The sequence below is a fragment of the Pleurodeles waltl genome, chromosome 1_1, assembly GCF_031143425.1.
Source record: "Pleurodeles waltl isolate 20211129_DDA chromosome 1_1, aPleWal1.hap1.20221129, whole genome shotgun sequence".
In the NCBI taxonomy this organism is placed as follows: Eukaryota; Metazoa; Chordata; class Amphibia; order Caudata; family Salamandridae; genus Pleurodeles; species Pleurodeles waltl.
This window is the reverse complement of record NC_090436.1, coordinates 381,434,790-381,454,225: the sequence shown is the minus strand read 5'-3', so window position 1 is coordinate 381,454,225 and position 19,436 is coordinate 381,434,790. Positions and strand designations below refer to the sequence as shown.

At 47.3% G+C, this 19,436-nt stretch overlaps 1 protein-coding gene across 1 annotated transcript in view; it reads right to left on the bottom strand.

Moving 5' to 3' along the window:
- The window catches only part of LOC138264479 (uncharacterized), a 182,715-nt gene that overhangs the window by 127,577 nt on the left and 35,702 nt on the right, over positions 1–19,436 (bottom strand). Inside the window, exon 2 of the mRNA XM_069212585.1 lies at positions 17,982–18,139. Coding sequence (XP_069068686.1) covers positions 17,982–18,139 — 158 coding nt within the window. The remainder of the gene's footprint in view (positions 1–17,981; positions 18,140–19,436) is intronic.

Here is a 19,436-nt window from a genome sequence, read left to right as displayed (position 1 = left end):
TCCGCCTCTGCCCACTTCGTCACATCTCGCCGCCAGTCCTCTAGTGTCGGGCCCACAGGAGATTTGCAGGCCATGGCTATCCTGCGTCGGGCTAGCACCAATGCCAGGTCCAGAAATCTGTTGCCAACCTTCTAAGGGGTTGGTCTAGGGAATAATCCTAACAGACAGAGAGAGAGGCCAGTTGTCAACTGTCCATTCAAAGTGTCCCCTAGTAGTCCCAGAACCTTAAGCCAGAACTGCTGTACACCAGGGCACTCCCACGTCATGTGGTCAAAGTCTGGGTCCGGAGCGTTGCGTCTTGGACATCCCCTGGGCTCCCCTCCGTATATTGTTCTGACCCTGTGTGATGTTAAGTACATCCTCTGGATGTAGTTATATTGGAGGTATTTAAACTGTGAGTTATGAGAAACCTTGTGGGGGTTAGCCAGTACTCTCTGCACTTGGAATGTGTAAGCTCCTTACCCAGGGTCACCTCCCATCTGGTTCTCAACGCCTGCAATGACTTTAGGGCCAGTTCGTTTATGGCTCTATAAATCCAGGTGACTAAGTGAGAACCTTCACCATTGACAGTAGGGGCTGAAGCTGGGCCACCAGATAGTATAATTCGAATCTGGCACCCCAAGCCCGCCCTCGTCTGTAGGACAACGAAGTGTGGATAGAGACGTCCGCTGCCAACCTCCATCCCAAAGTATTTCCCTAAGGAGGGCACCAATGTCCCTGAACCAGCATACTGGAATGGACACTGGAAGGTTAATAAAAAATTTAATAAACGGGATAGCATAATAATTTTAGACAGTGACACCCGAGCCATCAGGTGAAGCTTAAGGGAGAGCCAGAATGCCGGACAGGATTTCAAAGATCTGAATGCTTTACCCAAGTCATCATCCCGAAGGTCCCGAGGTTGTGGAATATTTGTATCCCCAAGTATTCAAATGTGGAGGGGACCAGGAAATATCAGGGGGCAGGTGGTGGGACAGACTGCATCCGTGAGCAGCGGAAATACACATGTTTTTTACTACTATATCTCCTTGCTGGTACACACCCTTGCCACTGGGAACTGTACTATAATTCAGCATGGATAATGGCCAGAAATTGGTCACTGAAGCCTCCTTAGATTTAGTTTTGGGCAAGGGGACCACCAGTGCCTCCCTCATTGCCTCTGGAAGAACGCCTTTTGCATACGCTTCCGTATATAGCTCAACCAACTTGGGCGCTAAGATGTCGACAAACGACTTATAGAACTCCATAGGAAGCCAGTCCGTACCTGGGGTTTTGCCCGCTTACAGCTGTTTAATGACTGCTTTGACCTCATCGAATGTTAGTGGCTCCCCAGGGAGTCCTTCATTTCGGGGCAAAGGGATCGCAACGGTAGTGCCCGCACGTGATGCTCCAACGTCAGTGGCAGGCCGTCTTCTGGCTGCCAGTAGAGGGACATATAATAGGTTTTTAATTGCTGCATTGATACCTGAAGGGGAGTACTCACATGTCCCATCCGCCATTCCCAGACTAGTGACTGGGGCGTTCTCACTCGCTGGGTGGACCAGCCAGGCAAGCACCCTGCCAGTTTTACCCTCCTCTTCATGTACTGAGGCCAGGTGCCTCTGGTAGATGTGACATCTTAGTCTTTCCAAGGTCTCACTGTATGCCTCGTGTGTATGAAGCAGCCTTTGTGCACCCCTCGCTTGCACCTTCTTCATTGTCTCTTTCATGTATCTCCTGTTGGGTAAGATCTCGCTCAAGGGATCGCCGGATCCCTACAGTCTAGCTCATACAGTGTCCTGTGTCACTACTTTTAAAGTCTCCCACTCTATGCTCCGGGAATGCGGTGGACTCCTTGTTAATAGTTATGTGCTCTGTTAAGTGTGACCTGAGAGAGTCTCTAAAGGCCACATCCTCCAGTGCCGCCGGCTGGAGCCACCACATGAGGCTCAGGGGACTATCGCTTGTGCAGCGCCAGGTTAATAATAAAGGACTGTGGTCAGATAGTGTGAGCCCTAGTTATTAAGTATGCACTACATCAGGGCTGATAGATTTAGTGCACACAAAATGGTCTATTCTAGTGTGTAGGCGGTGGAGGCCCAAGTAATAGGAGTAATCCCTATCTTATGGGTGCTGTGTTTGCCAGATGTCCTCCATACCCCAGTGCGCTACCCAGTCTACCAGTCCCTTTGATGCCTTGTGAGCCACAGCTCCAGGCAGCGGGGATAGAGCGGTCCATTTCAGTGTCAAGGGTACAATTAAAGTTCCCGCCCAGCAGTAGCTGCCCCCCTGGCAGTCTAGCCATCCAGCCCAAGAGGGCATGTAAAAACAGGACCTTGTCCTTGTTGGGCGCAAAAATACATCCAAGGGTAACGTGTTTTCGATGCAATCTACCCTCCACCAGTACATATCGGCCATCCTGGTCCATGTCTGTGGTAATAACTTCGAAAGGGACCCCGCCCTCACCCATATCAGTGTGCCCCGTGCAAATGCAGACTATGTGGTGGTGTATATCTGGCCCCCCCACATGAGCCGCAGACAGTCAGCCTTGCGTGCAGTAATGTGTGTTTCTTGGAGTAGTGCTATGTGGACCCCTTTCCTTTTAAAATATGGCAGGATCTTATGGTGTCTAGCAATGGTCCCCATCCCTCTGATATTCCACATCACTATTTTATAATCAGCCAGACAGAGCCCCTCTACCGTCAACCATACCCTCCCACTGCCCACCTGGATCTCCTTTGGTTCAACAATATTCAACCCCACAGGCGCCAATTGAAAGTTCAACAACAGTACCCAACTCCCACATCCCAGGTCAAACCCGCAACTGCCAGATGCCTAAACTATAAAGGTTAAACTGAACAGTTGAAACAAATCATGTAGGAATCTCGCCATTAGCTAGTTGTTTGGCCAGAATCAGGGGAAGGCGTAACCGTCTCAGCCCATTGATTTAAGAGAGGCACTCACCAAGGGCCACTTACGGAGTCTATGGTGGCAGAGGCTGGACCATACCAATTGGTCTGCAGTTTGGGGAGTCACTACAGGGGTCTTGTTCATGTGGTGTGAGCCCGAATCAGAAGAGGGTGCCCGCCGATCGGTATCTTCCCCACTTGAGTCACCTTTCAATTTAGTACTCTGCAGTGTTGCCGCTGCTTTCAGGGCCGCCCTCCTATCCATCTCGTTTTGCGCTGGGGTAGGCCTTGGTCCCCGCTGCAGACAATCCCACGGCCCTCAGTACCTCCTGCACCCTCGCTTGGTCTCTTTCTCTGCTCGATAGGTGCCGTCTGTCCCAGCCTTGTACATCTCCAGCCAGGACCATGCCTCCTCTGGTGTTTGATAGAAGTGAAAATAGGAACGAGTAATTAATGCCTTCCTCTCGGAGTGCTTGCTTCACTTCCGTGTATGAGGCCCGTCGGGCTTGGACCTCATCAGTAAAGTCTGGGAACAGGGTCACAAGGCCATTGTCCACTTTGAAAGGTCTGGTTCCCCGTGCGCGCTGCAGTAACGCATCTCTGTCTCTGTAATGCAGCAGTTTTGCCACCACTGTACAGGGTGGTCAGCCTGGGGCCAGCGGTCTAGCCGGCACTTAGTGCGCCCGCTCCAACGCAAAAAAAGGAGTGAGCTGCGCTGGTGCCACCTCTGTCCTCATCCACTATTCCAGGTAAGACACCATGTTGGCCCCTCAGTGCCTTCTGGGAGGCCAATGATGCGCACATTGTTCCTTCAGTTACAGCCTTCTGCATCTTCTGCCCTGCGTTCCAACTGGTGGACGTGATGAGTCACCAGCGCTAGTTGAGCTTACATGTCTTGATGTGGTGGGTTAAGGTCAGTTAGCACAGTTTCAGTGTTCCCAACCCTATCAGCTAATTTCAGGTGGTCAGCTCTCAGCCAGCCCAATTCGACGGAGACCTGGCCAATTTCGCACTGGAGTGCTGTTTTAGTGTCCTCAATGGCCCCAAAATTTTATCCAGGGTGGTTTGTAGAGTGGCAGGGATAGGGTCCTGTGCATCTGGCTGCTCCATCCTGCTCACCTGGTGCTGTCCTTGTGATTTAGCTCTTTGCCTGCCTTTGGTAGTCATCCATGACGTAGCTAGGAGCTCCAATGGGGGCCTCCAATCCAGCCCCCAGCGAGTCAGTTAACGTCTCTCTGCCCCCAAGACCTCCAGCCGCAAAACAGCTATGCCAAGCGCATCAGACAAGCATGGTCGCGAACAAAACATCAGCGGGTCCCCCGTTCTTATCTATCACTGTCCCAACTGAAGGTGTCAGTTCTCGTATTCAGTATACCTGGACTCAGCTGTGGGGTAATAGCGACAGATGTGATCCGGGCGTAGGCCCCCGTCGTGGACATTCGCTGGCTGTCCCATTTAGAAAAGAAGGAAAGGGGGGGCCGCTTGCCACCTATGTTGGCTGCCCCGCTTACCAATATATCTTTGCCTCGGCTGGGCGGGGGGGCAGGTGACCACTACATCAGACGGCTTCCTGCGGCCTCAGAGTCTCCTATCGCTGTCCTGCAGCCTCTTGTCTGGTGAGTCTGCACAGGGTATCTCTCTCCTAGTCACCTGCCCTCTGCCAGGCCAGGCTTCCCTGTCCCGCGAGGGGCCCGCACCGCCCCACTTTAATTCAACCACTTCCCTATCTCCCCCTGCTGTCCTAAATCACTGCCGCTCACCTCGTGTCCTCCTCTGGCCTGGGGCTCAGGAAGGCTGCCACACAGTCACGTGGCCCCCGCCGGAGGCCCCCAGCATTGCCACAGGTGTCCTTGGGTGCCGGTCAGGCTCCCTGCTCCTCCGTGGTACCGCTCCCAGCATCAATGAGGGCAGAAGGGGGGGAGGAGGAGGGCAGGCTCTGATCTCCCCCAACATGCCCCGTTGAGCCCGAACTGGGAACCCCCCCCCGGGATCAGAGCCAGGCCGCGTGATCTCATGTGCCTCTGCTCCACCCTGCCAGTCGAGCTCGGTCGGGCACGTGGGAATACTCCATCGGTGGTCAGCCGGGACCCCAACAAGGCCTCCGCCCCGGCCCAGCCTGGGGGCAACAAAGAAAACACAATGGAGGCAACTTGGAATAAGAGGGAACCACCACCTATTACTGGATAGTATTACTAATGGCAAACTTGTCAGACATACTCTCTACAAGGAGTTTGATAGGATCTGGAGTGCCTTATTGGAACATCTAGAGGTGGAATTCCCAAAAGTATTGTATCCTACACGATTAAGAGTACTCAATTTGTTCCACTATTGATTACAGATTGTGAGGGAAAGATGATTGGGGAAATAAACCACTTGTTTAGTGCTATAGAATATTTTTATCTTGCGTAATTGAGGATCTATAGTTGGTGAAATTATTGGAGAACACTTGGTGCTATTCAATTTGGTCTTACCATTGTCCATGACATTAATGGTAAAAGCTGGTTAACAAATGTATACATTTAAAATCACTATTCATTCTAACTTACTATACCTCTTGTTATACAATTATTCATTAGTTTTACGTTTTTATATTAAAGTATCTCCAATACCTTTTTAGAGTTGTAAATTTTTTGTTGAATTTATAGCTGTCATAAATTGCCTAGGACACATAAAAATACTTGTCTGAACTGTGTCCTTAGATGGAAAGTTGTATGTTTCAGCCGCTGTGTTCATATGAGTATCTTTATGTAGTTACTCTTCGTATGATTTTTTTACAGTCAGAACGTTCAATATAGTCTTTGTTAACAAGTATAATTTTAATAGTTACACTCTCCCCATGTTTGGGATACCAGTCTTGGAATCAAAATAACTCAGGTTAGGGAAGATTAACTGTCTTAGTTTACTCAGGGAGGCGGTGTGAGGTTAAAAACTCAACAAACTATCCAATACAAGTTACTAACTCATTGTCCAGTCAATGCCTTATCTTAAAACAAGCATTGGCAAAGCCAATAGGTCTGGCCTATGCAAGAGCTATTGGGAGTGGCAATGTGTTTTAGCCATTATGTACACCACTGTGCTTGCTGTTCAGCATGGCTAAAGGTTAGTGGTGTGGACTGTCTCGTGATGTTAGAAATTGGGTTTCTGGTTGGCTAGGATAGGCACCTCAGCCAGGAAGAACCCACCGTTCTAGTCAGGGCGAGAGAGCTACAAACCCAAGATAACCCTTTCTCACCCCTTTGGTAGCTTGGCTCAAGCAGTCAGGCTTATCCCAGAGGTCATGTGTAAAGTGTTTGCACAACACACACAACACACATGACACAATAAATACACCACAAAGTTACTACAAGTAAGCAGTCGTCAGGTAACACATAGGTTACTACTATTCTGCAACACAAGCAGTAGTCCGATCATCATTATCACAAAAAATTAACGTATCATAATAAACACCTTATCATGAATGACAAGACATCACCATGAATGCACATATCATGAAAACATTACCAAAAGGCATAGATCCTATAAAACATTACCCACCTCCACAATGTATGTTAGGCAGATCCTGCAGGTATGAACATCACCCCAATCATGGTAGGGCGACATGTAATATGTATTCGGTCATGATTAAATACAGAGGAAACACTAAAAGTGAAAAGGAACACAAGATTGAACAGCAGGCTAAAGGGTAATCACCAACAATGCTCATCGCATGTCCACTATTGTGCCCCTGCACTCCGTGGGTGAGCTAGCTAGTGGATCGCCATCCACCATGTCCGCCTAGGAGCTCCTGTGCTCCTCATGCAAACAATTAGGTAATTTTTCCTGGTGGAGCAGCCCTGCTTCTCGTATGGATGGGATGATGGCGGAAACCCTCCTTGGGCTTCCCTGTCGAGTGATCCCGGCCGGGGCTGCCACCGCCAGGAATGCAGCACTGTGGCTGAGAAGAGGGGTGGCTCCAGCAAGCTCTGTCTCACCCCAGTAAGGCCAAATAATTGCCCACCACCAAATGCCCAGAAAGGCAGACTTCCGCTGGAAAACCTCGCTCGGTCTTCCCTGCCGTCACGGGCACTTTCAGGGAGCCCTGAGACGTCCTCACCTCCGGGGCAGGCAGAGCAGCTGCTTCCCGCTGCTCTGATTGATTCACATCAATGGACGCTGGGTCCACTCTCCTGGGGCTGTGGAGAGGCAGCTGAAGGCGCAAATGCAAAAAGGGGATACTGGCTCCTTCTTGCTTTCCGGCATCTTCCATTAAGCAGAAGGACTCCCCTTTACAGAGGGGACCCGGGCTCACCCGGGCCCAGGCGGTGAAAGGAACACACGCTGTACAGCAGAGGGGGGTGTCATCGTCTTCCCAGGCTCAACCTAGGAAAGGAAAGCCAGCTTGTGCCCTGGGGCACTGAGAGAGCATGCCTCATCTGCGCTCATCTGCAGCCTCCAGGAGCCACAACGAGATTCCTCCTTCCACCCCAGCCTCTTCACAGAGGGGAAAACCATTGCTGCACGGTCCCCAGGGCCATCAAGGCCATAACACTCTCCACGCACTCTCTAGAGACCAAGAGGGCAGCTCTCTCCACGCGCTGGGAGCCCTGAAGGGCAAAGCTGGGGCACCCTTCCAGCGCTACTAAAGCGCTCTACTCCACCCTATAAAACAGGAAACAGGCAGTGGGGGGGCACCACCTCGCCCCTGGAGATAACTGGGGTACACCAAATGCAGGAACAGCAGCAGAGAACCAGCACATAAGGCAGTCAGGCAAAGTAGTAGTCCCTCTGAAGCCCTACCAGTATAGGCAGCAATACAAGCCCGGCAGTCCAGATGGTGGTTCCTTCCTGACAGCACCACAGTCCTCAGGAGCAGCACGTCCAGCCAGTAGCATCTGGCGACAAGTCACTACAGTGTCTCTTCTTCTCTAAAATTGTAGGGGACACCCCCTGTTCTTATACTCATTTTGAACAGCTTCCACAAAGGGCTGAGGGAGTTCCAACCAGCACTAACCGGTTTCAGGAATGTCCTCTTTCTCCTCCAGCACTGGCTCCCGACATCAGTAAGGGGTAAACCAGCCCTTTGTGTGAGGACACAGCCTATCCAAATGTAAGTGCGCCCGCCTCTCCCTCTCCCAGCACAGGAAGACCATTCAGTATGTAGAGGCAATCCTTTTACACGTCCATCCTTCCTGTGTACTGGCTGTCTGAGATGTATGGACAAAGCCCAGCTGTCCCTCTGCCCCAGACATGGATTGGAGTCACGCTGCAAAACACTAGAGTCATAAGCACAGAGAAATGCTCACTTTCTAAGTGGCATTTCAATAATGGTAGTAAAAAATCCACCTACACCAGTAAGGAGCATTTCTCACTACCATTTCAACCACAGCAAACATGCCTACGCCACCCTTCATAGATCAAACAATACCATTTAGACATATGTTAGGGTATTTCCAATGCAATCCAGGTAGAGGAGCAGCGCTCACAGTAGTGAAAAACTAAATATGCCTTTTGTCATTACTAGGAAATGTAGTACATAAAGACTTATGTCCTACCTTTTACATACACAGCACCCTGCCCATAAGGTTATCCATGGCCTACCTTAGGGGTGACTTATATGTAGTAAAAGGGGAGTTCTAGGCCTGGCAAGTAAACTTAGATGCCAGGTCCCTGTGACTGTAAACTGCACACCCAGGCCCTGCGGTGGCAGGCATGAGACAGGTTTGAAAGGCTACATCTGTGGGTGGTGAAAGCTGCGCTGCAGGCCCACTAGTAGCATGTAATTTACAGGCCCTGGGTATAAGGGATACCACTGTACAAGGGAGTTGTAGGTATATTAAATGTGCCAATCAGGTGTAAGCCAATCAAACCAAGTTTAGAAGGGAGAGCACATCCACTTTAGCACTGATCTGATCAGCAGTGATAAAGTGCGTAGAGTGCTAGAGCCAACAAAAAGAGATTTAAAAAAATAGGAAGAGAAAGGCAAAAAGTTTGGGGATGACCCTATAAAAAGGGCCAGGTCCAACAGTGGAGTAGGGTGGGGGGTATAGTAGAGCAGATTCGGGGGAGTATAGTATCATAGAGTTGAGTAAGGGGAGTAGAGTGTCAGAGTGTTATAGAAGGGAGTGGAGTGGGGGAGTTGAGTATTGTATAGTGGATTTGTTACAGTGTCATAGAGTGAAGTAGGGACAGTAGATTGTTGTAAAGTGGATTTATTGTAGTGGAGTGTCATAGTGGAGTAGGGGGGTATAGTGTCATAGATTGGAGTACAGTGAGTAGAGTGTCAGAGTGGAGTAGTGTCGTAGAGTAGAGGAAATAGAGTGTTGTAGAGTGGAGTAGAGTGGAGTATGGTGAGGGGTAGAGTTCAGTGGTTCAGTGGCATAGAGTGCCACAGAGTGTAGTGTTGTAGAATGGGGTGTTGTAGAGTGGGTTGAGTGCAGTGGAATATGTTGGAGTGGATTGAGGAAGTGTAGTGGAATGGGTTGGAGTAGGGTGGGGTGGACTGTAGTGGGGTAGGGCAGGGTGGGTTGAGTGGGGTGGAATGGAGTAGAGTGGGGTGGATTGGAGTAGAGTGGGTAGGCTGGTGTGGATAGGAGTGGGATGGATTGTGGTGAGCTGGATTGGAATGTATTAGATTGGAGTGGGGTGGATTGGAGTTTGGTGGAATGGATGGGGTGGATTGAAGTGGAGTGGAATGAATAGAGCAGATTGCAATGAGGTGGATTGGACTGGATTGTATTGGGTGGACTGGGGTGGATTGGGTTTGATTGGAGTGTGGTGGAATAGATCAGAGTGGGGTGGACTGGATTGGAGTGGAGTAGGATGGATGGGAGTATGGCTGATTGGACTGAAGTGGGGTGGTTCGGAGTGGGGTGCACTGCATGATAATGTGTTAAAGCATAATTTTAAAAATTACACGTATGAAAGAAACAATGTTGCTTTGCAATATTTAGAACAAGATAATCGTCATCTTTAGAGAACAGCGCCCACGAACAAACACAAAACATGAGTGCAACGTGAGAAAATTAGACAAAATAAAATAGAAAATAAAACTTTGCACTTTTGTTAGTCCTGCTGAGCATCTTTTTGCAGTCACACGCTTTCTGTTTGCAAGGCACTAGTTAAAGATAAAAGGAACAAAACAGTACCTCAATCATATTGGGAGCAACAGATGGGCACTGATTAAGTTGAATCAATCAGTGCTTGGTCCCTGTTCCACAGAAAGGAAAGGAAATTATGCTTGGCCTGCAGTGACCAATTATGAGGCTGTGAAGAAGAGTGCCACACAATCCAACAAATGGTAAGCAACTAGCAGGCTCAAAGTCCTTTTTGTTGACATCAGTGTCTTGCAAGTGAGGCGCATGAGCAAGCTATCGCAGGCTTGACCCTAAAAAGAAGAAAGGCAGCAAGAAAAAAGGAAGGCTGGCTGCATAGGCAAGAAAGAAGGCAAACAACAAGGGGAAAAGGATGGTAGAGTGCATGGGAACCATGGGGTAAAGTGCATAGGAAAGAATGTAAGGTAGACTAGGAGAAAGGATGCAAACTATCACAGAAAGCAAGGAAGATATGTGAAAAAAGAAGGCAGCTTATGTGGCAAAAAGGAAAGCAAAGAATACTGGTGTGGGAAAAAACAAATGATAACATAGTAGAAAAGAAGACAGAGAACGTAGAAAAATGAAACCAAAGTATAGAACTTAGCAGAATGGAAAAATAGAGCATACGAGAATGGAAAGCAGAGAGCGTGGATGAAAGGAAAGCAGATACTAGGAGACAAAAAGTAGAGTGACTGGGAGCCTTTGGAAAAAAGAGAGGACAGAGAAGGAAAAACTGAGACCTAGGGTATGTTCTCACTGCGCCCGCAGGCCTGTAGGTTACGAGTAGACCAAGCTGCGACAGAGATGAGAGGAACAAACAACATGTGGTTTCTGATACAGATGGCAGCCCGTTGGAGTCCGAGCCCTCCATTGCCAGGCCCTGCCCGGTGGGCTCACAGATCTCATATCGAGAGAGGTGAGGGCAAAGAAAATAATCTTCTCTTATGGTGAAGCCCTGTTACTTGTTCCCTGTGCACGGGACTAAATAATGGCCCAACAGGGAGAACACATAAAATTCTGGAAAGTCCATAGGATAGACCTGCAGACACCTCCCAACCCCCAGGGCCGTCCCAAACGGGGTGCAGTCGGAGCCATTGGACAACACACAAAAAGATGAATTGTTTACAGTAGAATGATGACAACATGTCTAGTGAGCTTGTTATTTCGGCCTCAGGAGCAGTGGTGCTTGTCAGGCCCATTTTTATCATGTACTAGTTGAAAATCTCAGTGAGAAGAGTGGCACATTTACAGTTAATTTCGCTAACTCATTTCTGAAAGTATAACAGTTTTTACATTTGATGCAGGAATGCTGGTCTCTAAAGAGAGGTAAGACATAATGAGATTTGTAGAGGTTGCATTATAGTTTTATGTTTACTCGCAAGAAAAAAAATTGAAGCACTCCACTTTTTTGGGTTGAGCGCGCAAGCGCTTTGACCTCTTCTAAGTATTGTGAGCTTTTAACCACGCCCACCACACGACCATCACTTTCACTCGTTCGTGGGCTTGCCTATCAAAAATCCTTTGTTATTATTGGTAAATGCTTTACCTTTGTCCCTCCATGGGGAGGTTTTGATACCACCTTGCAGACTGACCCTGTTACAGGGATAATTCCATGAATGGCGATATGTTTGACTGTGAGCGAACTTCTTTTTTCTTTTGTGTCTCTCCTTCGCGCTCATACTCATGGAGGCCATGGCGCTTTGGATCGGTTCGCTTATGTCAACTAATGTTTTACTTTTTATTTTTAATTTATGTGCAAGAAAAGTCCAGTTAGGAAATTTGATCTGATAGCTCTAACTAGAACTATTGCGAGACCCATTGCGTTGCGAATGCTTGTTTTTTAAGTTCCATTGACGTTATGTGCGGTGTTATTTCAACTGGTGTGGCCACCTCAGAAGACTAAAGCATTATTTAAGTTTCAATTCATAGTTTTTCCCCAAATGCTTTTTTAAATAAAGTAAATTAAACTGGTTTAATAATGAAAACCAGCTAAGCAAATATGTGTATTAATATGTATTTTTTTAATTTAATGTCTAAGGTGTGCATAAAAACGCATCATCATATCATTCACAGTGAACGTCCTGTCAGTAGCTTTTTGCACTAACTAATCACAACTGTTTCAAACATAAATTGAAAATATGGTTGTTTTTAGAAGACACACATATTCGTTTAAAATGTTTGCTGCCAAAATGCCTTTGATTCAAAACATTTCAAACGAAAGGCAAATCATGTTTCGTCCATGAATGCCTTTTCTTCTAGTGAAGAGAGAGTCGTGGGACAGAACAGAATAACTGAGCGTCTTCAAAAAGGTATACTATCCAACCATAACTTGATTAAGGTGACTACCCCCAGCTGAAGCAGTTTAAATGCTGCCCGTTGTTAACGAGCAGCGCTGACAGCAATGTCTGGCAGCAGACTTCCCACTAAAGACAAGTAGAACAGTAGAAGATGCGGAAGGGGGAAACGTGCTATGATGCGGCCAGCGTCATAGCGCTTTTCTTGTTATGACAGATACGGGGCCAAAACTGACAATTGAGGGAGAAGGGTGCGGTTAGGGACAACAGAGGGTGTGCGTGGGATGAGGGCACCACAAACAACTAAAACAGGGAGGGCGGGTGGGGTCAGGCAGACGGCCCAGAAAGGAACACCGATGGAAAAAGTGCCCGCGGGAGCCAGCTGAAAAGATGCACTCTGGTACAGTGCTTCAACTCAAAGATAAAAGTAGTGCTTCAAAAATGTGCCGTGGAAGGACTCAAGTAATGCATCCTTGCTCCAGTCGAAAGTCAAACCCAGAAAGAGGGCAGATACTTAAGACAGCTGACCAATAACAACTAAGCAAATGAGGGTGACTGTAAAGGCAGTAAATGGTAAGCAACGGGCAGACCCTAAGCCCCTATATGTAAATAAAATGTCCCGAAGGGACAGAACATGCGCTATCTAGCCGAGACCTAACAGCAAATGCTGTTCACACAAAACTTTCTACCATTCGTGAATAGCAGAAGGCATCAATTATTATTCTGAAAAACGTTTGAGGCTGTCCCCATGGAACAATTCTTATGGTACCCTTAGTGCAAGCAGTAACAGTCTCTGGGACTCTCCAGGGTTTTGAGATGGGTTCAGTCTGTGAGGAGACTGACCTGGCCTTTGCTGAGAAGGGTAATCAGTCCTTCCCATATGGATGAGATCTCCCCACTTCAATATCTTTTCCCTTCTTGCACAAAATCTTTATCTATGCCCACCTCAGTCTTGTTTGTACACAATGCACATGCGTCGTGTGTTTGGCATGGCTCACTGAGCGGAGACACTAGTCTCTTCCCCAACCCCTTTGATATTGTCATGATCGATTACAGTTGCAGTTGAAAGAGTGGTTGTACCTCAGTAGCTCTACTCGCAATACGATTGATTTTGCTGCTTGAGTACTTCCTCGAACCTAATCACAAAACACCTCCCAAACAAACTAGATGCCCTCCCCGGCTCTCTGCAGGGAGTATATCAGGTGGGATGAGGTCCTTTCCATCGATGTAGAGCACTTTAGGTCTTTGTGCAGGAGACCATATCCGTGGTCTGGTTTCTTTATCCATTGAAATATCTTGGAATTCATGTACTTCATGAGGACTCGCAAGGGGATCATGTTTTACTATACCCTTGGGTTCCAGGTGCACATGCTTCAGTCTCTACATCAGGGATGCTTTATGGCTCTGCAGGCCTCACCCTCGACACAGCAGTACAGGTCCTTCCTCTGAATTGCAGCAGGCAGCTTTAGTTCAGTCGGTCAGCCTGCTCCCTTCAAGCAAGGTCAAGGCAGCCTCTCCTGGCAGAATTGGTAGAACTCCCAGGTTACTGGTCCTAAACCTGGTAAACGGAGTTGGCACAGTTTTCTCATCACCAGAGTACAGAGTTTCTCTATTGCCACTAGAGTGGAAATCCCATAGTCTGGTAGAGTAATCTTGGCACTCTGGTTGAAAATTTCTGTCTCATCCTTATACTAACATTTGCAGACAGTTGTTGTATAGGCCAACAGTCAGCTCTAAAACTGGTATGGGCAGTTCTGACCCTTTTGCTTAGTCTACATAGAGTGGTTCAGCCACGGAGTTTGATGTAAGGTGTTAGCAAGCAGATGAAGTGGAGTTGGAAGTCCCCTGTCAGAAGAGACTTAAAAGAAGGGTACAAAAGAAAACAAGGCCGCCTCACTTAATCGACTGTTAACCTTTGATGGGCATCCCTTCAGTGAACAATGGGGCAGAACGCTGCAGGGACAATTTTATAAGTTTCAAAGGAACCATTTGTCTCCTTTTTTCGACACCAAAACGTCTGACCCACTACAAAGGTTCCCAGGAATTTCTGGTAAACCCCTGCTGTTCACATTGCTGGCTGGAGCTCCCACCAACCCTCTGGCTTAGGTACAACTTAGATGTAGGAGAAAACAAACGGATTCCAGCGTGGTTATGGCCACATACATCACACATGGTCCTCACAAATCGTCCATGCACCGCAATAGCGTATACACATGCAACATCGATACCCCCCCAGAGATGGGCATAGGACACATTAGCAGGAGACAAAAATACCTTTTTAAAAGGCTTGCCCTGCCACAATTCACGTATCACTGCCACCACTGCAACCATCTGTAACCCGGTGAGTTGAAAGTAGCAATGCTCAGGAAGAAATGTGAAAAGAAATACCTCCTTTTTTGTTTAAGTCTTGCCTACAGACAGTACTGTTATCGAAATACCTATAGTGTACAATACCAATAACTAAAGTGAGCAATGAGTCAGCCCACAGCTTATCACTGGTTTGTTTCTTGTCATCCAAATTTGCTTGCTGTGATTGATTGCTTTCCTTCCTATTTTTGTGTCTGTCCTAGAGCATAGGGTATTTACCATCCTTTTGACTGGGTGACTTGTATCTTTTCATGGCTGACATTATGGCAATACGTTTTGTCCAGCACTTCAAAGGAGTGCATGTTTTTTCTTGCTCTCTGCCCCCTCCACACTATCTGTGGTGCTTCCCTGGCTCAGCCAGTGTTCCCCTGCTCAACCCTGTTCTGTTTTTCCTAATCCTGTTTATATTGTTTTTTTTTTTTCAGAAGGCATTGCTGCTGCAATTTTCTACAGGGCCACTCCTATACCTATTATGCACGTTTGCATACTTTTTTCAAGATGGGAGTCCACCATGTGAAAATCATAAATTAAACCTAAAAAAACAAATATGGCCACAGGGGTCTTAAGTTGCTTGTGTTACGGTTTGGGTAGGACCAGGCCAGGCAGATCATGCTAGGCTGTTCCCATTGAAGCATTGAAGTAAGGTTGAGACTGATTTGAATATGACTGGGTCCAAACTGTGGTGGCATGGTGTGCAAAATAACAATGGACTGGAAAGTGGCCCTAGTAGTTACCAATGGCTGAGATTAATCCAAGCGTTACAGCCACCACGTTTTGTATACTTCAGTGTGACACCCTAAGTGGGATGGGTATGTCCAGGCATGGACCCAGTACCATGCTATACCCAGCTGATTAGCCCTAAAAAGGGTAAACACGATCTTGGGTTGCTTGTATTCCAGTCCAGGGAGGACCTGGCCTGGCAGTTCAGGCTGGACTGTTCCTATTGGAGCATGGCTGAGAATGTTTTGCATATGGCTCGGTCCAAACTGAGGCGGCACTGAATGCAAATAATGATGGACTGGGATGCGGCCACCCGTAATTACGAGTGGTTGAGATTAATTGAAGCATTCAGTCCATCCCTTTTTCTATACTTCAATGTGACACCCTAAGTGAGACGAGTATGTCCAGACATTGGTCCTGTGCACACTATGCCATAGGAATCATGCTAAACCCAGCTGATAAGCCCCAATATGGGTAAAATCTGCCTTGGTTTGCTTGTGTTTCGGTTGAGACTGTTCCTATTGGAACAGGGTTGAGACTAATTTGCATATGCATTTGGCTGGGTTGCAAGATATCGATGAACTGGGATGCGGCCCAGAGACTGAAATTAGTGTAAGCATTCCAACCATCACTTTTCTTTGTTGTATATTTCAAGCACAGCACCATCATGACACGTATGCGCACATATGTAGAGACACACACATTCATATACGTCTTCAAGCTAGGTCCAGCCATTCTGGCTTAATTATATGCCATTGCTGTTCAGGAATAAGCAACATCCATTTTTTCCCTGATGTTATTTAATATCGCCACCAAGTACTGGCAAAGACAAAAGGTTGGCCAACACTTTGTAAAGGTGAGACCTATTGCCTTTGCTAATGATTGTTGATAATGTTTTCGACTAATGGTGAGGAAACATCACTGAACAGTAATTTGCCACTCCCACTCCAATCTCTTCTTTTGTCCAGGAAAGAACTCCTGTCTGTCTGTGCACAGAAGGAAGGAGTCCTGGTCTGTGTTCAGGGGTGGGAGGAACCCCGGTTTGTACTTTTATATTCATTATGAGATCCTCACAGACCCCCTCAGACCCTAAATCTGCGCCTGCCCCACTCCAGCCCCCGGAGGAGGAGACAGCCTCGTTATGTCTGCACAGGTTTCTGCTCCGAGAATAGACACAGGAACTCATATGTAGCTGAGGAAGAATCAAGAAACTAAATACTCTCTCAAAGTGAAAGTCTTCCAGTGTTAAGAAACAGTTAAATTGAGATGGGAATTCACACTTCAGCAGATGAAACCCAGAAAGAAACAAGCAGGATATATTCAGTGGATGCCATAATCTGACCTTAATGGTGTTATATATCACAACAGCTGTTCTTCATTCTACCCATTAACAAACTTACTAAAGGAACGTTCCACCATCTATCTCTGCAACAAGCTGATGTCTACCATGACGCACTAATACAATAGGAATCAATATACAGAATGGATGAGGGACCTTATGCTTAGTCAAACAATAAGCAATTCTTTCTTATGGAATTGGGAGCCCTGATGAAGCGCTTAATGTCAGAGAGCGAAACACATTGGCTGCCTGATGTTTTTCCCAAGGAAGATAAATAAAGAATTTTCACTAGTACCAACGAGTTGGGAAGTTCTTTAAGATTTATTTTATTGAATTCATGAATGAACTGATTATTACAAATTAGTGTACAGTGATGCTGCCTCTCTATTATTTGAAATTGTATGGCATGCTGAGTCTAGTACAGTTGATCCTGGGAGCAGGGCTGGCTTTAGCGCAGGTGGCATCCTGTGCAACATTTTTGTAGGTACCCCCCTCCACTCCTGGACCACCTCCTCGGATTCACTCACTACCACTTGGCAAATGTGCCCCTCATCTCTCCATGGCCGCTCTCACATACATTCATTTGTTTTAAGGCGCTTGTAAAGACTGGCTTTACTAATCAACTTAGCTGTCCACACAGAACATAGACCTGTTCTTTGCAACAGGCATATTAACCATCTAGGCTACGTTATGGCGAGTCAAAGCTGCTGCTAGACAAAACTTCCATCTTTCTCCCTAGCAGAAACATTAATCACAAAAGGTATCTTGACCGTTTATTTGTTTCCTGAAGGCTGGACGCACAATGAACTTTTCAGCAGGTGCTTTTAAATCATAAGTTTCGTAAGTTCTTGGTAAACAAAGCGCCCCCCCACAATCCAGGTCAGCACCCTGTGCGGTGCACCGCTCACACCGCCCTAAAGCCAGCCCTGCCTGGGAGGCTGGCAATATTTACATTAATTGATGGAGGACTTATCAGGTGATGCAACTGTTTTGTTACCTTAACTGTCCATTTATTTGGGAACATTGGTAATAACGTTGCCTGACTCACAACTGGGGCAGAAATTATTTGTGTGGTGCATTTTCTGATTTAATCCAGTGTGATTAGGTAACTTTTTCACTATGCCTTTTCATGATGTACTATGAACTCAGTTTAGTGCAAACATAAATCAACTCAGATTTAATTGGGGTGTATAAAATAACTGTAAATGTCAGCTCTGTGTAGGATAGAGGAAGTGTACTAACATTTAAAAAAAACGATTTCTCATTTCGTTAAAAAAACATAACATTTTCTTATTTACCCTACCTCAATCTCGCCTATCTGGTCTGTCGTCAAAACGCCTGTCTCATTCAATCTTCTGTACAGCAAGCCACTTAGAGGGAGACTCTTGACAATGTAAGCATAATTGTGCTGTAAAATTTGGGTGTGTCTATTGTTCCCAACCTTCCCTTCGCGTGCTCCAACTGAAAAAACAAAAGTAATTCAGATTACAATGGCTGCAGACATTCTCAAGAGGAAAAATTACATGAAAACCACCAGAAGGATGGTGGAATTCCGGCTGCCGCCATGGTGGCGGATAGCGGTAAGGTGGCGGTGCTGCTGGCAGCCGCAGAGCATATCATGACACATGATATGGGCTGGCGGTGCTCTGCTGGCTGATGCTGCTGCTGGCAGCAGCGCCCCGTCCAGTCTCCTGCCGGAGGACCCCCTGCAATCAGGTGAGTCGGGTGCTCTGACGGGGGGGGTGGGGGTTGTTGTGTGTGTGTGGGGGGATGTCTGTCCGTGCGTGTATGCGGGTTTGAGATGCGTGTTGTCCGTGTGTGCATGTATGTATGTGTGAGTGCGTGTATGTTGTGTGCATGCATGTGTGCATGTATGTATGTCTGTGTGGATGTGTGTGTGAATGGATGTATGCATGCATGGATGACGGTGGGTATGAGTGTGTATACGCGTGTGTTAGATGGTGCGTGTATGTCATGGGGGGGTCTGGAGCGGTAAGGGGTTGAGGGGGGAAACCAGGGGATGGGGAGGGAGGCAGGGAAGACCCCTATCAGTGACAGGGAAGGATTTCTCTGTCACTGATAGTGCCTACCGCCATGGTTTTTGTGGCGGTAAGGAAGCCACGAAAACCATGGCGGGGTCATAATCCCGCAGGCGGGCTAGTGCTGGCCACCTGGCTGGAGACTGCAGTCTCCAGCCTGGCAGTCATTACTGCCGTGGTGGACAGTGTGGTACATTGGCGGTTTGGCTCATATTATGGGGAAACGTACCGCCAGCCTGTTGGCAGTACTTTTCTCCATTTTACTGCCGTCCGCCAGGGTTGTAATGAGGGCCATAATGCTTTGTGAAGGCCCTCTCAGAAGCCCCCGTTCCAGGTAATTCTACAATTCCTATGACAAATATACATATTGAGCTGGCAGAATCCTTGAAATCGATCTTGACCAAACCCTTAACAACAAAATAGTTGGTCAAGACCCCCAGTGAGGAAAGCAATCCATGGTACTCGAAGGACTGTCACAAAGCTAAAAAAAAGGCCTAGTTGATGCACTATGCAAGAGGTTTGTATAATAAGGGAGCATGTAAAAATATGTTAAGCTCTTCTCAGCATGCATGGGAGGATGTCTATTGGGGTGACTTAGTAATGGCTGCAAAGAAGGAGGACAGTAGGCAGTCTGGAAAATGTCTGTCCATGGCAGTAGGTCCTCATGTCCTCAGCCTGATTGCCACCCGAACCTAAGGGTCTGGGAAGATCATTTCACT